This window comes from Lissotriton helveticus, chromosome 2_1 (assembly GCF_964261635.1).
Source record: "Lissotriton helveticus chromosome 2_1, aLisHel1.1, whole genome shotgun sequence".
Lineage (NCBI taxonomy): Eukaryota > Metazoa > Chordata > Amphibia > Caudata > Salamandridae > Lissotriton > Lissotriton helveticus.
Genome location: NC_136059.1, coordinates 41,341,416 through 41,354,885, shown reverse-complemented (window position 1 = coordinate 41,354,885; position 13,470 = coordinate 41,341,416). Strand labels below are relative to the sequence as shown.

Here is a 13,470-nt window from a genome sequence, read left to right as displayed (position 1 = left end):
CGAGGATAATCAAGACAAACAACGTACCAGGTTACATGTCGAGCGTATGACGGAATTGCGTTCGATTGCCCGTAAACTTAATGTAAATTCTATAACTGTTTCAGAGGTTGATGATTTTATGAGCAAGTGGTCCGACAAGGAACGATTGCATTTTTTAGATCACCTTGCAGGTGAAGTTGTTGAGCGGTTTAGAAAACACTCTCCTGAGTTGGAACCTAAAGATATATCAGTTGGTCGTGAGAATTTTCGTAAAGGTATTTTTGCTCTTTCAGATGCGGACGAATTCTTCCGGCGGTTGGTTCAGTTACGAGATGAGGCGACGCGATTGCGAGCAGCGAACAAAACATCAGAGCAATCAGCGTCTGGATCGATGGAAAATACCCGAGTGTGCCCTATTTATGGATCAGATAAGAGTGTTGCAATTAATGTTTTGCCTATGCGGGAAGCTGCACCTTTGTATGTCCCTCCTAAAGGGGACGGTACGGATGATGATAAGACGTCTAAAGATTCAAAGGGCTATTTTGTGTATAATTGGGTTTATACGCCATGGAATAGAACAGATGTTATGGCACTTAAGAATGCTTTGCCTGACCCCCGTAAAAATCCAGCAGCTTTCTATGAAGGTGTGGAGGGTGCTATTTCTTCGTGTATTATGACGTTAGTTGATATTGATCTTTTCTTTGGGCTGATATTGCCTCCTGATATGTGGAGGGTGATTCGTAAGTTTGATGATCGAACGATATTAGGCGCAGATTGGAAGGACATAGTGAGAGCTGATTCAGATAGGGAACCTGCATGTAAACTGTGTCAGTTGATTTTAGATTTGCCAACAGCTATCTTGAATAAATTAAAAACGCTTGTGCCTCCTAAGAAAATAGATTGGACAGTGTTAGCGTCGTGTAAGCAGAAGCCAGACGAATCGGTTTCTGATTTCTTTTCACGTTTTGAGGACGCATTCCATGATTACAGTGGCCAATCATTAACAGAGGACACGGGCAGGCACTTATTTGTAGATAAGTATGTGGATAATCTCCTACCGGAGATTGCAAAGCGATTAAAGGCTAGTGAAAGTTCATGGACCACGGCAACGCCTGCCTCCTTATTGACTATGGCTCAGTATTATGAACGTCAGGAACTAGAGGCTAAAGAGAGTAGTGATAAGAAAACGAAGGACTTAAAGACGAAAGTGATGTTGGCACAGGTTTGTGCTACGCAATCGAGAGGGAACGATAGGGGTAGACGAGGATCGTACGTTACGTCTCCCCCTCGTTCCGACATTTCTGAGGATCAGTGTGCATACTGTAAGCAGTTTGGACATTGGCTCTCAGATTGTCCAGTGCTTCGTGAACAGCGTAGTCAGAGGGGTCGAGGAAGTGGAAGGTCACGGAATAGTTATTCAGGACCAAGAGGTGGAGCGAATGATCGCGGTAGGGGTGAAGAGAGGGGTCGTGGTCAGGTTGAACATAATACTTTTGATCGACGGAATCAGTATCAGATAGCTGAAGGAGAGTATACTGAGTCTCAGGATAAAAATTATGCATAGGGTTGTGTAGGATGGGGTGTGGAATCGGTTGAAGTACCAGTCGATCAAAGGGGTCCATATATATCAGCACATGTTTTGGGTTCTACTGATCAGTTTCTGGTCGACACAGGAGCTACTCGAAGTGCTCTGTCTAAACACTTGGTTCCAAGGGCTCCCCTGTCTGGCGAAAGGATTACAGCAATAGGGTTCGATGGAACACCTTCACTAAGCCAATTGTCTCAACCCCTTACATTTCATGTTGATAAATTCACTGCCCCATGTCCGTTTTTATTATCTCCAAATACACCAGATAATATTATGGGACTTGATATGCTAAAGAATTTTTGTGCAACAATACGCTGTGCCCCTGAAGGGGTGCGGGTCATTTTGAATGAAAACAACCCAGAAATAGAGAGATCGTGCCTCATGCAAGAGGCCGACGCATTAGCTTCCCTTCCAAGTACGTTATGGGCTACTTCCGATACTGATGTGGGTCAAATGATTATTCCTCCTGTGCGCATTACTGTGAAGGAGGGAGCGGTTTTACCTCGTGTTCCTCAGTACAAGAGAAGGCGAAATAGCTTTGATACATATTGTGAATGACTTGATAACGGCAGGGGTGGTGGAGGAAGTTCCCTATAATGTTTGCAATAGTCCAATTCTTCCGATCCTAAAGAAAGACACAGATACTAAGATCTATCGTTTTATTATTGATTTGAGGGAAATTAATTAGATAGTTGTACCGCAGTATTCAGTAGTATCTGACATTACCACTTTACTTACTTTGGTTCCACCCACGGCTACTACATTTACAGTGATTAATTTGAAAAACGCTTTCTTTTCAATCCCTATCCATCCTGATAGCCGATATTTGTTCGCCTTTACATTAAATAATAAATCATTAGATTTTGTCGAGTTCCTCAAGGTTACACCGAAAGTCCTAGCATTTACAGTCAGGCTTTGAAAAGACAACTTGATTCATTTGATTTGCAGTCTGGGGTGGCACTAATACAATATGTTGATGACATTCTGCTTGCAGCAGACACACAGGAGCAATGCGAGGAGAGTACACTCTCCCTGCTTTCTTTCCTTGCGGAACACAATCACAAGGTTTCGCGGAAGAAGCTACAATATTGTAGACCAAAGGTGACATATATTGGTCATCTTTTGTCTAAGGAGGGACGTGCATTAACATCAGACCGAATCCAAGCAATCTTAGATACACCAGTCCCTTGCACGCAGAAGGATGTTCGTGCTTTCATAGGGTTGACGTCCTTCTGTAGGCAATGGATACTAGGATTTTCGTACATTGTAAAACCTTTGTTAGCATTGCTGTGCAGAACTGCATCACTCCCCCTCGAATGGACGGACGAATGTCAAAATGCTTTTGAACAATTGAGACAAGCTCTTTGTTCTGCGCCAGTGTTAGGTACACCAGATTATACAAAGCTCTTTACACTGTATGTACATGAGAAGGATGGGTGCGCATTGTCAGTCTTGGTACAGTTACACGGAGATAAACAGAGGCCTTGCGCATACTTTTCAGCGGTACTCGATCCTGTGGCTCGAGGACTGCCTGGATGCCTTCGAGCAGTTGCAGCAACAGCAGTAGCTATACGGCAGAGTGAGGGAATCGTTTTGTCACACAAATTGTTGCTGTTAGTTCCCCATGCAGTAGATGCGCTATTGAACCAAACGAAAACGCAGCATCTAACCAGTGCCCGTTTAACAGGATACGAGTTAACATTGCTGGCGCCACACATTACATTGAAGAGGTGCGCCACTTTGAACCCCGCTACTTTATTGCCATATCCTGTTACTGAGACCCAGGAAGAAGAACAACATGATTGTGTTTTTCTGACTGATGAACAAACAAAGGGTCGTGTCGATTTACAGGACACGCCACTTCCTGATATAGATGGGGAACTGTGGGTTGATGGATCGTGTGTGAGATTGCCAGATGGTACGGCTTCCGCGGCCTATGCGATCACGACACTTAAGACAGTGGTAGAAACAGCACGAATACCACAAAAATCTGCTCAAGCGGCTGAATTGATAGCCTTAACGAAAGCATGTGAGCTAAGTGCTGGATTATGTGTGAATATTTAAACCGATAGTCGTTATGCCTTTGGAGTAGCGCACGATTTTGGCCTACTCTGGAGGGAACGAGGGTTTATGGCCTCACACGGAACACATATTATGTACGGAGAGTTGGTATGCGACCTCCTGAATGCACTATTATGCCCAAGAAAGGTGGCGATAATAAAATGTAGTGCACATAAAAAGGTGACGGACAAAATAGGGCAAGGAAACGCTTTTGCAGACCGCATAGCGAGAGAGACTGCCATGTTGCAAAATGACTCCCCTATGTATGTGGTGAGATTGCAAGCCGAGCGATGGCATGATGCTAGAGAGGAAGTTTTAGACATACAGAAATCAGCGTCTGAAGCGGAGCTTGCAGCATGGGCAATAGAGGGAGTGTTGGATGATGAGGGTTGTTGGAGAAGCAAAGACATGAAGAGATGGAAATTACCTACTGCTTACTTACAGGCAATGGTTCAAATGACACATGGGTTGGCACATATTGGAGCTCTTGCGATTACTAAATCGCTTACAGGAGTTTGGGAGCATCCTGAGATTACCAGCACGGCTAGGAGAATAGTACAGACCTGTCTGATATGCCTACAGTACAATCCTGCAAAAGGGAACTCTACTCCTAAAGGAGGGTTCATTCCATCTACTGCACCATTCGAAGTACTGCAAATGGACTATATCCAACTGGAGCGCTGTAATAACCTCAAGTATGTCCTAGTGGTGGTGTGTGCTTTTAGTAAATGGGTTGAAGCCTACCCCACAAAAGACAATACAGCATTAACAACAGCTAAGGTACTACTAAAAGAGTACTTCCCACGTTATGGTAATGGTCCTCATTTTGTTGGGAAGATAGTGGAGCATGTCCTGAAAGGATAGGGAATCAGACAAAAATTCCATGCTGTATTCCACCCGCAGTCAGCAGGTCTAGTAGAAAGGTATAATGCGACTCTGAAGCTGAAGCTAGCGAAGATCGTGGCATCCACGTCTTTGAAATGGCCAGACGCTTTGCCATTGGCATTATTGTCTATTAGATCAGTGCCACACTCCCAAACTGGCCTCACACCCTATGAAGTGGTGTTTGGAAGGCCCATGAATATCTGGGGAGTTCCAAAGCCTCGTTTGATACATGATGTGCCTTGTATAATAATGAACGATTATTTGGCACGATTAACAAATGATTTACTTTCTATTCATCAACAGGTTCGAGAAGCGCTCCCCGACAAATCCATTGGAGAGGCTCACAATCTTCGTCCTGGCGACCATGTCATGATCCGGGTGTTTGAGAGATCCAGCAGTTTGGAGCCGAGGTGGCGTGGCCCTGAGCAAGTGCTGCTGGCAACGCGAACGGCTGTGCGAGTCACGAATAAGAAGCGGTGGATACATTCAACGCACTGTCGACGTGTTTCTCCGGATCTGGTGAACCCTACTGTCCTGTCTGATTACCGAGACATCCTGGATGCGGAGAAGGGCCCAGCTGTTACGCCTCACGAGTCGGAGGGAGCCTTCCCGGACCACATTATTTCTGGCGGAGTGAAGTACAATCTACGGCCAAGGAAATAATATTTTTTGTATTTTTCATGACTGGTTGGTAACCGTTCCGAGGTTTGTGAAACGGAAGCCGGGAATATCAAGGGGGGGGGGATCAGTTCTGTCCAGTGTAGCGACACCCGTCTTGAATCTCGGAGAAAAACTCAACGGCAGCCTCGGTTCTCAGCACCATATTTTTATTTTTTAGTTTGTTTCTTGAGACTTTTGTTCATTGTACTATGGGACCTATGACATTGAAAAACAGAAGAATTATGGGTGCGGTTCTTTTTGTTGCGACGATAGTGGTAATAGCAGTAATAGCTTGGACTATAGAAAGACTATTTCCTGCACGGGACTATTTACTGCCTACCACTCCAATTCCATCTGAACATTTCCATTTTACTTTGCCCTATCATGAAGAAAGACATAGACAGACCTATTTGAATAATAGTTTCATTCAGATATTGCACCACACGCATAATATGACCAACACGTCCAATTGTTGGGTATGTGGGATGTTACCTGGGCATCAGAAGAAGGGAGGAACCCCACTTATTCCTCTTCCTTTTTCTCACAATGGGTCATGTAATGCTTGGTACACTCTTCTCTTTACATTGAGATGGCCAACAAAAGGTGGACTACTTTTTCGATTAAACAAAGTTTGCTATAACGATCGAGATGGCTATCCACAAGCAGAAGGAACTAAATTCGAGTGGGAAGAATATCGACCGGACAATGTATCTACGCCTCGTATCTTCACCAATCAGAGAATTACAAATATGACCAGTTTACATGTAATTACCGTTATTGATACAAAAGCAGCCCTTTGTATTAGGAATAAGGGAACAATTCCGGTGGGGAAAAGTGAATGCAATGTTACTCTTGCCTTTGATACACCCAATGGTGTTTCATTTGTGGCCTCACGAAACACTTACTTTATTTGCGGAAATAAAGGTTATCATCGTCTTCCTCTTGGATGGTTAGGTACATGTTATATATCTTTTGTATTACCCCCTGTGTTTATTGCCCCACCTAAGTACCATAATGATTATGTATTGTATCACGATTTTCTATTGAATAGAGTTAAGAGAACATTGGATATTGATGAAGTCGACCAAACTGACACCTCACTACAACATTATGTGGATTTTAATTTAGGGTTGTTCTCTTTTGTAGGTGCTGCCCTAAACAGCAGGAAAATTAGACGGTTAACGCGTGTTGTGGAGGCAGTTGCTAATGAGACTGCTTCTGCTTTAGGGAATTTAACTGAAGAGCTTCAGATTACAAGAATAGTTATGCTTCAGAACCGTATGGTTCTGGACGTAGTGTTAGCTGATCGTGGGGGTGCATGCCGCGTTATTGGAAGTAGTTGTTGTGTTTATGTGCCAGATAATTCACCATCTGTGTATGATGCTATCTCTAGGTTGCACAAAATTGCCTCTGAAATTCACACTGACAATGGTACTTGGACTTTTTCTAGCTGGTTTTGGACTCTGCTTAGTACATGGGGTTGGAAACTGCTAACTGTTCTATGTGTGATTATTGGGATATTTTTCTTCTGTTGCCTATGTATTCAATGTGGTCCTACTTTATGTACTGTATGTATTACGGCCTGTATCCCATCCAAACGAGCTATTGCTAAAAATTTACAGATGAGTAATGCTGAAGTGAAGCAAATAATGATGATTGACATTAATGATGAACATTCAGATTACTTCCAATATGAGGTAGCTTCAGCTAAACGCTAAAAGGGTCGTCTGTTGTAATTTGGCAGTACCTGAGTTAGCTTTAATCTCAGCTACACGAACATTTCTGTTAACTTGACTAAACGTGTGGGGGCCATTTTGTATTCGGTGGCTTCCATTTTCTATGAACATGCGGCCTCGTGGTCAGCATGCCCTTTCGTCCTTCCTTCATGCCAATGAACCTTTACCCTACCCAGCAACAGGCTATTTTTAGCAATGGTCAGTCTCGCGCATGCGTACATCTGATCTTTGGACTAGAGAGTGGTCACTCCTTAGGAATGTTCCTCCCAACTGACCAGTGGTATTAAACCCCTCCCTCATGTTGGCTGTGTTCCAAAAATGCCCTTATATGTACCTAAAACTGTTCTAATGTATACCGCCTACCTTTTTATTACCTTTAAACTGTATAAAAGAGGTCGCACACTGATGTTCGGTGTGATACTTCTTGCATTGCCGAAGGGTGCTGTAGGAATGTACCACCACCCCATGGGGTCCTAATAAACTTGTCTCTTTGCATTTTCAGTTTCCGTGCCAACTTCTGTTTTATGGTGTGAGAGTGTTTCTGCAAGTATGTAGACCTGATAGAACCCGACACCACACCGGTCCCACTTTCTTATTTCAAAGCAATCGAAGCGGAGGTCTCCTCGCTGCTATGGGATGGGAAACCGGCCCGAATAGCACATGCCAAGCTGGTACGCAGCTGGTATGACGGTGGTATAGCTCTACCAAATATCAAACTATACTACTGGGCGGCACATTTAACGATGGTAAACCAATGGCTTCACACACCACATGACAAACCGGCCTATAGGCTAGACAGGCAAACACTGCCAGTAGACCAACTGCTGAAGGCCCTCTACACAAACAAACGACGTCAGGCCCTCACAGGACCTACAGCCCACACAATTAAAATTTGGCACGCAGCACAAAGGGCATTGGGGTGGGAGGGAGTACTTTCATTGGCCACACCGCTCTGGGACACACGCCGTCTGGGCACGCTAGCTAACTCTAAGGGATTCCGGCAGTGGGACCTTATTGGCATTACAAAGATAGGGGATTTATGGGCTAAGGGTAATGTCCTGTCCTTTATAACCCTGAAAGAGAAATATGGTATGTCGGACACTGAGAGATACCGGTATCTGCAAATTAGGCATGCACTGCAAAGCGCCATTCCGACCGGTACCGACCTGGCAGAATCTTCTCCATTGGAGGACAGGCTTCTTACCGAACACCTGGCGAAAAAGGCTATCTCGCAAACATATCGCAAACTTGTAAATAATCTCCCAGATCCTGTGGTGGTGCTCCGTAGCAAGTGGGAGGTGGAACTAGGCGATATAGATGATACAGACTGGATGAACGCATTGGCATCACCCAGAGACGCAGCCATTCCATCACGACTAAAACTAATCCAGCTCAAAATACTACACAGAGTGTACTACCCGTGCACGCTACTGCATAGACTGGGACATGTCCCTGATCTACTTTGTTTACGGGGTTGCGGTCAGAGAGGAACATTTTCCCACATCCTCTGGGACTGTCCTGTCATACAAATATACTGGAAACGAGTGCTCACTGAGATCTCAGAGGTGGGCGAGGCTGAACTTGGGCTGGACCCGGGATGTTGTCTCCTTAACATCTGGAAGCCTACGGACCTCAACCGGGCTTTACAAACCTGGGCCACGCTGGCATTAGCGGTAGCAAAAAGAAATATAGCAAGAAACTGGGGTTCTGGTGTAGCCCCCACACGAACACAGTGGGAAAATGATATGGACATGGCGATGGTGGCAGAAAGGGCGGTCTATTTACATAGAGGCTGCCCCAGAAAGTGGTCTAGGATATGGGGAAATGGAACGAATCACGTGGAACAATCTATGAACCACCACAGTCAGCAGACGAGCCCGAAAGTTACCCATGATCCCATGTAATGTAAATGTATGTGTTCTGCAGTCCCGACTCAGGGTCAACCATGGAACGAGGTGGAGAGTCGAAGGTAAAATTACAGGGGGGGCTGGAGAGCGCAGGGGACAGTTCATAGTGCACTTGGAACGGATACTCTGTTTAAAAGCATTAAAGGTGTGATGTAGGAGGGGTACAAAGTGATTGATCTTGAGGTGGGATACAATGGAAATGAGGAAGATGGGAAGGGACACGCAGAGGTGAAGTCCTAAACATGTTAAAATACTGATGTGATGTAATGGCAGAGTTATAATGAGTCATAATGATAGCCAGTATGGAGAAGTTCTTTGTTTTAAACTTGCTTTTTGAACTGCTGAATGTATCACTCTGATATAATTCCTAAATAAAGGTTTTTGAAACCCAAAAAAATAAAAATCTACACAAAATTTTCCTTCATCAAAGATCCCAGCACGGCCCTCTATTTAAACAAAGCTAACGCAAGCAATTTACCCACACTGCTCCAATCAACCAGAACCAACAGGGCACCACTCACAAAAAAAGAACCATTGTCGAAGGACAAGAAGACTGAAGAGAACCATAAAACAACGGAGCACAGTGCAGAGGTGGGCACTTCGACAATCAGAGGAGAGGTGAGCAAGGGGCCTCCAGGAGATCAACCTGCGTAGACCCAGGCCCAGGCCCTCGCTAAGGGGGAAAGACAGGACCGGGGAGACCCAAGTACAAAAATAAAAACAACCATAAATGGAATCGAGCAAGTCGACAAAGAGGAAGACACAAGCGTGACTGCAATCTTCAACATTTTATTACGAGCCAGTAGGGAAAGGACCCCTACAACCCCCTTAACCCCCCCAAATTTTAAAAGCATAATAAGACACAACATTTACCACAATTGTACTGAGGAGGAATACTCCGAAAGCTCAGTAACCAACAGGAGAAGGCAAGGCTCATCAGGAAGCCCACCGGGAAGCGGCAAGGGTCAGAGCGGCCCAGACATGGCCGAAATTCGGGGGGCTCTGGACTTATCCTTGCAGGAGGATATGCAGAAGAGTGACCCTACGATGTATGCTGACCTAATAATGCAAGGAGAAATACCTCCCTGCGACCACACAATGACAACACTAGCGGAGAGGGGGATGAGAGAACCTATAAGAAGGGCAGACACAGCATGGCAATCAAACACTACGACTGCTCAGGTAGTAAGAGTGCAGGGTCTAAGCTCACCCCAACTCAATGCCCCCCCAACATGGGAAACACGACAAATTCGAAAAGCAAGAGGAAGCTGCAGTGCAAGGGTGCCCCTCTAAACTGACCGAATCTGTACTGGTAAGTCAACCATCTGCATCTAATACTCAACACAACAGGGTATTAACACCAACCAGGCTAACGGATCTGGAAACCACGTACCCCACCACGGAAGAGTGGGAAGAACTGGTAGCATCTTATCCCGCAGCCTCCAAGAGGGATGTGCCAGAAGAAACCACCAGCGAAAACCTGTCAAAGGAACCACCAAAAGAAAAGGAAGATATCTGGACCTCCCTTCTGCATACAATGCAAATATCGGTAAACGCTATTCAATACCAGTCGGATAAGATGGACTTACAACTCTCCGTCCTCAACTCCCTGTCAATATACGTTGCCAATATTGAGGGCAAGCTAGCAGAGCTGAACGGCTCGGTAAAAAGGGCGCAAGCCGAGACCCAACTAATACAATCCAACTGCTCCTGTATCTCAATTGTGGATAAACTGGCAACACTACCAACAGCAATGGATAACTTACTCTCAGATATCAGCGACGCTGTAAAAATCAATCGGCCCAGCAACCCCGTCAACATGAGAGACGAAACGGCACTGCTTTTGCAAGCTGGACTTCTGCCTCCAACCCAGGAGAACCAAAGGACAGCACTAGATCGGTCCTCGTCAAGGGGGAAAGTAAACGTAATAAACAAACCAGCCAACAACAGAAAAATGCATAAAGGACTCCAAACCCCACCGACAGAAAGCACAGTGCAACCAGAAAAAACCTGCCAAAAAGACGGAGTGATTGCACATTATCAACAAGAAAAAATGGGAAGAAAACAGAAAAGGAAGGGACGAAACCAAAAGAAAAGGCCAGCAGTAATAGCATGGTGTAAGGGCTCTACAAGTGAGAAAGACGCAGCCATTATACCACAAGATAGGCCAACTGAGACGAGTTATGCAACTGACTCTGATTACCTCAACGCCGGAAACAACGACATCACCCCTTCGCAAGACCTCTGCAACTCCCTCGCCTCCTACTTCCACAACAAGATCGCGGACATACACAACAGCTTCTGCACTCAACCGACGCACGCCACGATCGAACCACCGCCCCCCACCATCACCCTCCACGCCTGGACCCCGATCAGCACCGAAGAGACCGTCCGCACGATGAACTCCATCCACTCCGGATCTCCGACCGACCCCTGCCCTCACCACGTCTTCAACAAGGCCGACGCTATCATCGCACCCCACCTGCGGGACATCATCAACACCTCCTTCGACACCGCCACCTTCCCGGAGAGCTGGAAGCACGCCGTACTCAGCGCTCTACTAAAGAAGCCATCAGCCGACCCCACCGACCTCAAGAATTACCGCCCCATCTCGCTGCTCCCGTTTCCAGCAAAAGTCATCGAGAAGACCGTCAACAAGCAGCTGGCCGCCTTCCTCGAGACGAACGGATCCCTCGACTCCTCGCAGTCTGGCTTCCGGGCCAACCACAGCACCGAGACCGCCCTGATCGCAGTGACCGATGACATCCGAGCCCTGCTCGACAACGGAGAAACAGCGGCCCTCATCCTCCTGGACCTCTCCGCGGCCTTCGACACTGTCTGCCACCGCACCCTAGTGCAGCGCCTCAGCAACGTCGGAATCCAGGAGAAGGCACTGGAGTGGATCATCTCCTTTCTCGCCGGAAGGACACAGAGAGTCCGCCTCCCCCCGTTCAGATCAGAAGCCACCGAAGTCATCTGCGGCGTCCCTCAAGGTTCCTCACTCAGCCCAACCCTCTTCAACGTCTACATGAGCCCCCTCGCAGCCATCGCACGCCAGCACAACCTCAACATCATCTCCTACGCCGACGACACCCAGCTGAGCCTTTCCCTCACCAACGACCCCGCCACCGCCAGAGCCAACCTTCACGAAGGGATGAAAGAGGTAGCTGAATGGATGAAGAACAGCCGCCTGAAACTGAACTCGGACAAGACGGAAGTTCTCATCCTGGGCTCCTCGCCCTCCGCCTGGGACGACTCCTGGTGGCCCCCCGCCCTAGGCAACGCACCTAAACCAACAGACCACACACGAAACCTGGGCTTCATCCTGGACTCCTCCCTCTCCATGACCAGACAAGTCAAGTCAACGCCGTCTCCTCGTCGTGCTTCAACATCCTGCATATGCTACGTAAGATCTTCCGGTGGATCCCCACCGAGACAAGGAAGACGGTCACCCAGGCCCTCGTCACCAGCCGTCGGACTACGGCAACGCCCTCTACGCCGGAACCACCGCCAAACTCCAGAAGAGACTCCAGCGGATCCAGAACGCCTCAGCCCGACTCATCCTGGACATCCCCCGTCGCAACCACATCTCCAGACACCTGAAGGACCTGCACTGGCTGCCGGTCAACAAGAGAATCACCTTCCGCCTCCTCACCCACGCACACAAAGCCCTACACAACGAAGGCCCAGGATACCTCAACAACCGCCTCAACTTCTACGCTCCCAAACGCCAGCTTCGATCGACCGGCCACGCCCTCGCCACCGTCCCCCGCATCCGAAGAGCCACCACAGGGGGAAGGTCCTTCTCCTACCTCGCCGCCAAGACCTGGAACTCCCTCCCGACCCACCTACGCCTGACCCAGGACCGCCTCGCCTTCAGGAAGCAGCTCAAGACCTGGCTGTTCGAGCAGTAGCGGACCCCCCCCTAGCGCCTTGAGACCCCCCGGGTGAGTAGTGCGCTATATAAATGCTTTGATTGATTGATTGATTGATTGATTACAACACGCCAAAAAATAAAAAACAAACAGGGGAAAATTGACACCAGAAAGAAGGCCCACACCCAGCTCACCCTCCAAAAGGGATATAGCAGCACCAAAGTCACCACAAGTAAGGCATGAGGCCAAAAGAGATGACACTGAAAGGGGTAAAAAAATACAAGAAGTCACAATCCCAAATGATAGGGGGCACAACCCACAAGAAGCCTTAAAACTAACTGATAAGGAAAACATCGAAAGAACCCCATCCAAAGACCAAGGGTACTCCACAAATCCTCCCAAGCTAAAGGAAGATATACAACAGGGAGTAAGCACTGAACAGTGCGTACCAACTTCACCAAGTGCCCCCAGACAAAATCTGACGAAAAGCAGTAAAACGATTGACAAACGACACACAGTAGGAACAGATGAACATCAAGGCCAAGTAAAAGATCGAACCGGCAAGGAAGATAACAGCCGGGCACAGGATAAGGGGCAAACTGGCATGACCTCAATAACGTTCCACCCAGAGTATCAATCAAGGGGCCCAATGGATATCCTAAACAGGGGGAACATCCTACGGCTATTGAAAACCATAGATAGCCTCAAACATATATCATCTACCGACTTGGAATTGGTAGAATTCATAGAACCGGAGGGAATACTTGGAGCAGAATCAA

The 13,470-nt window shown here is 47.0% G+C and overlaps 1 protein-coding gene across 1 annotated transcript in view; it reads right to left on the bottom strand.

Annotated features, from left to right (window-relative positions):
- Positions 1 to 8,801, bottom strand: part of LOC144820053 (long-chain-fatty-acid--CoA ligase ACSBG2-like) — an 860,084-nt gene extending 851,283 nt beyond the window's left edge. The window contains exon 1 of the mRNA XM_078677707.1: positions 8,798 to 8,801. Coding sequence (XP_078533833.1) covers positions 8,798 to 8,801 — 4 coding nt within the window. The remainder of the gene's footprint in view (positions 1 to 8,797) is intronic.
- Between the last annotated feature and the right edge of the window lie 4,669 nt (positions 8,802 to 13,470).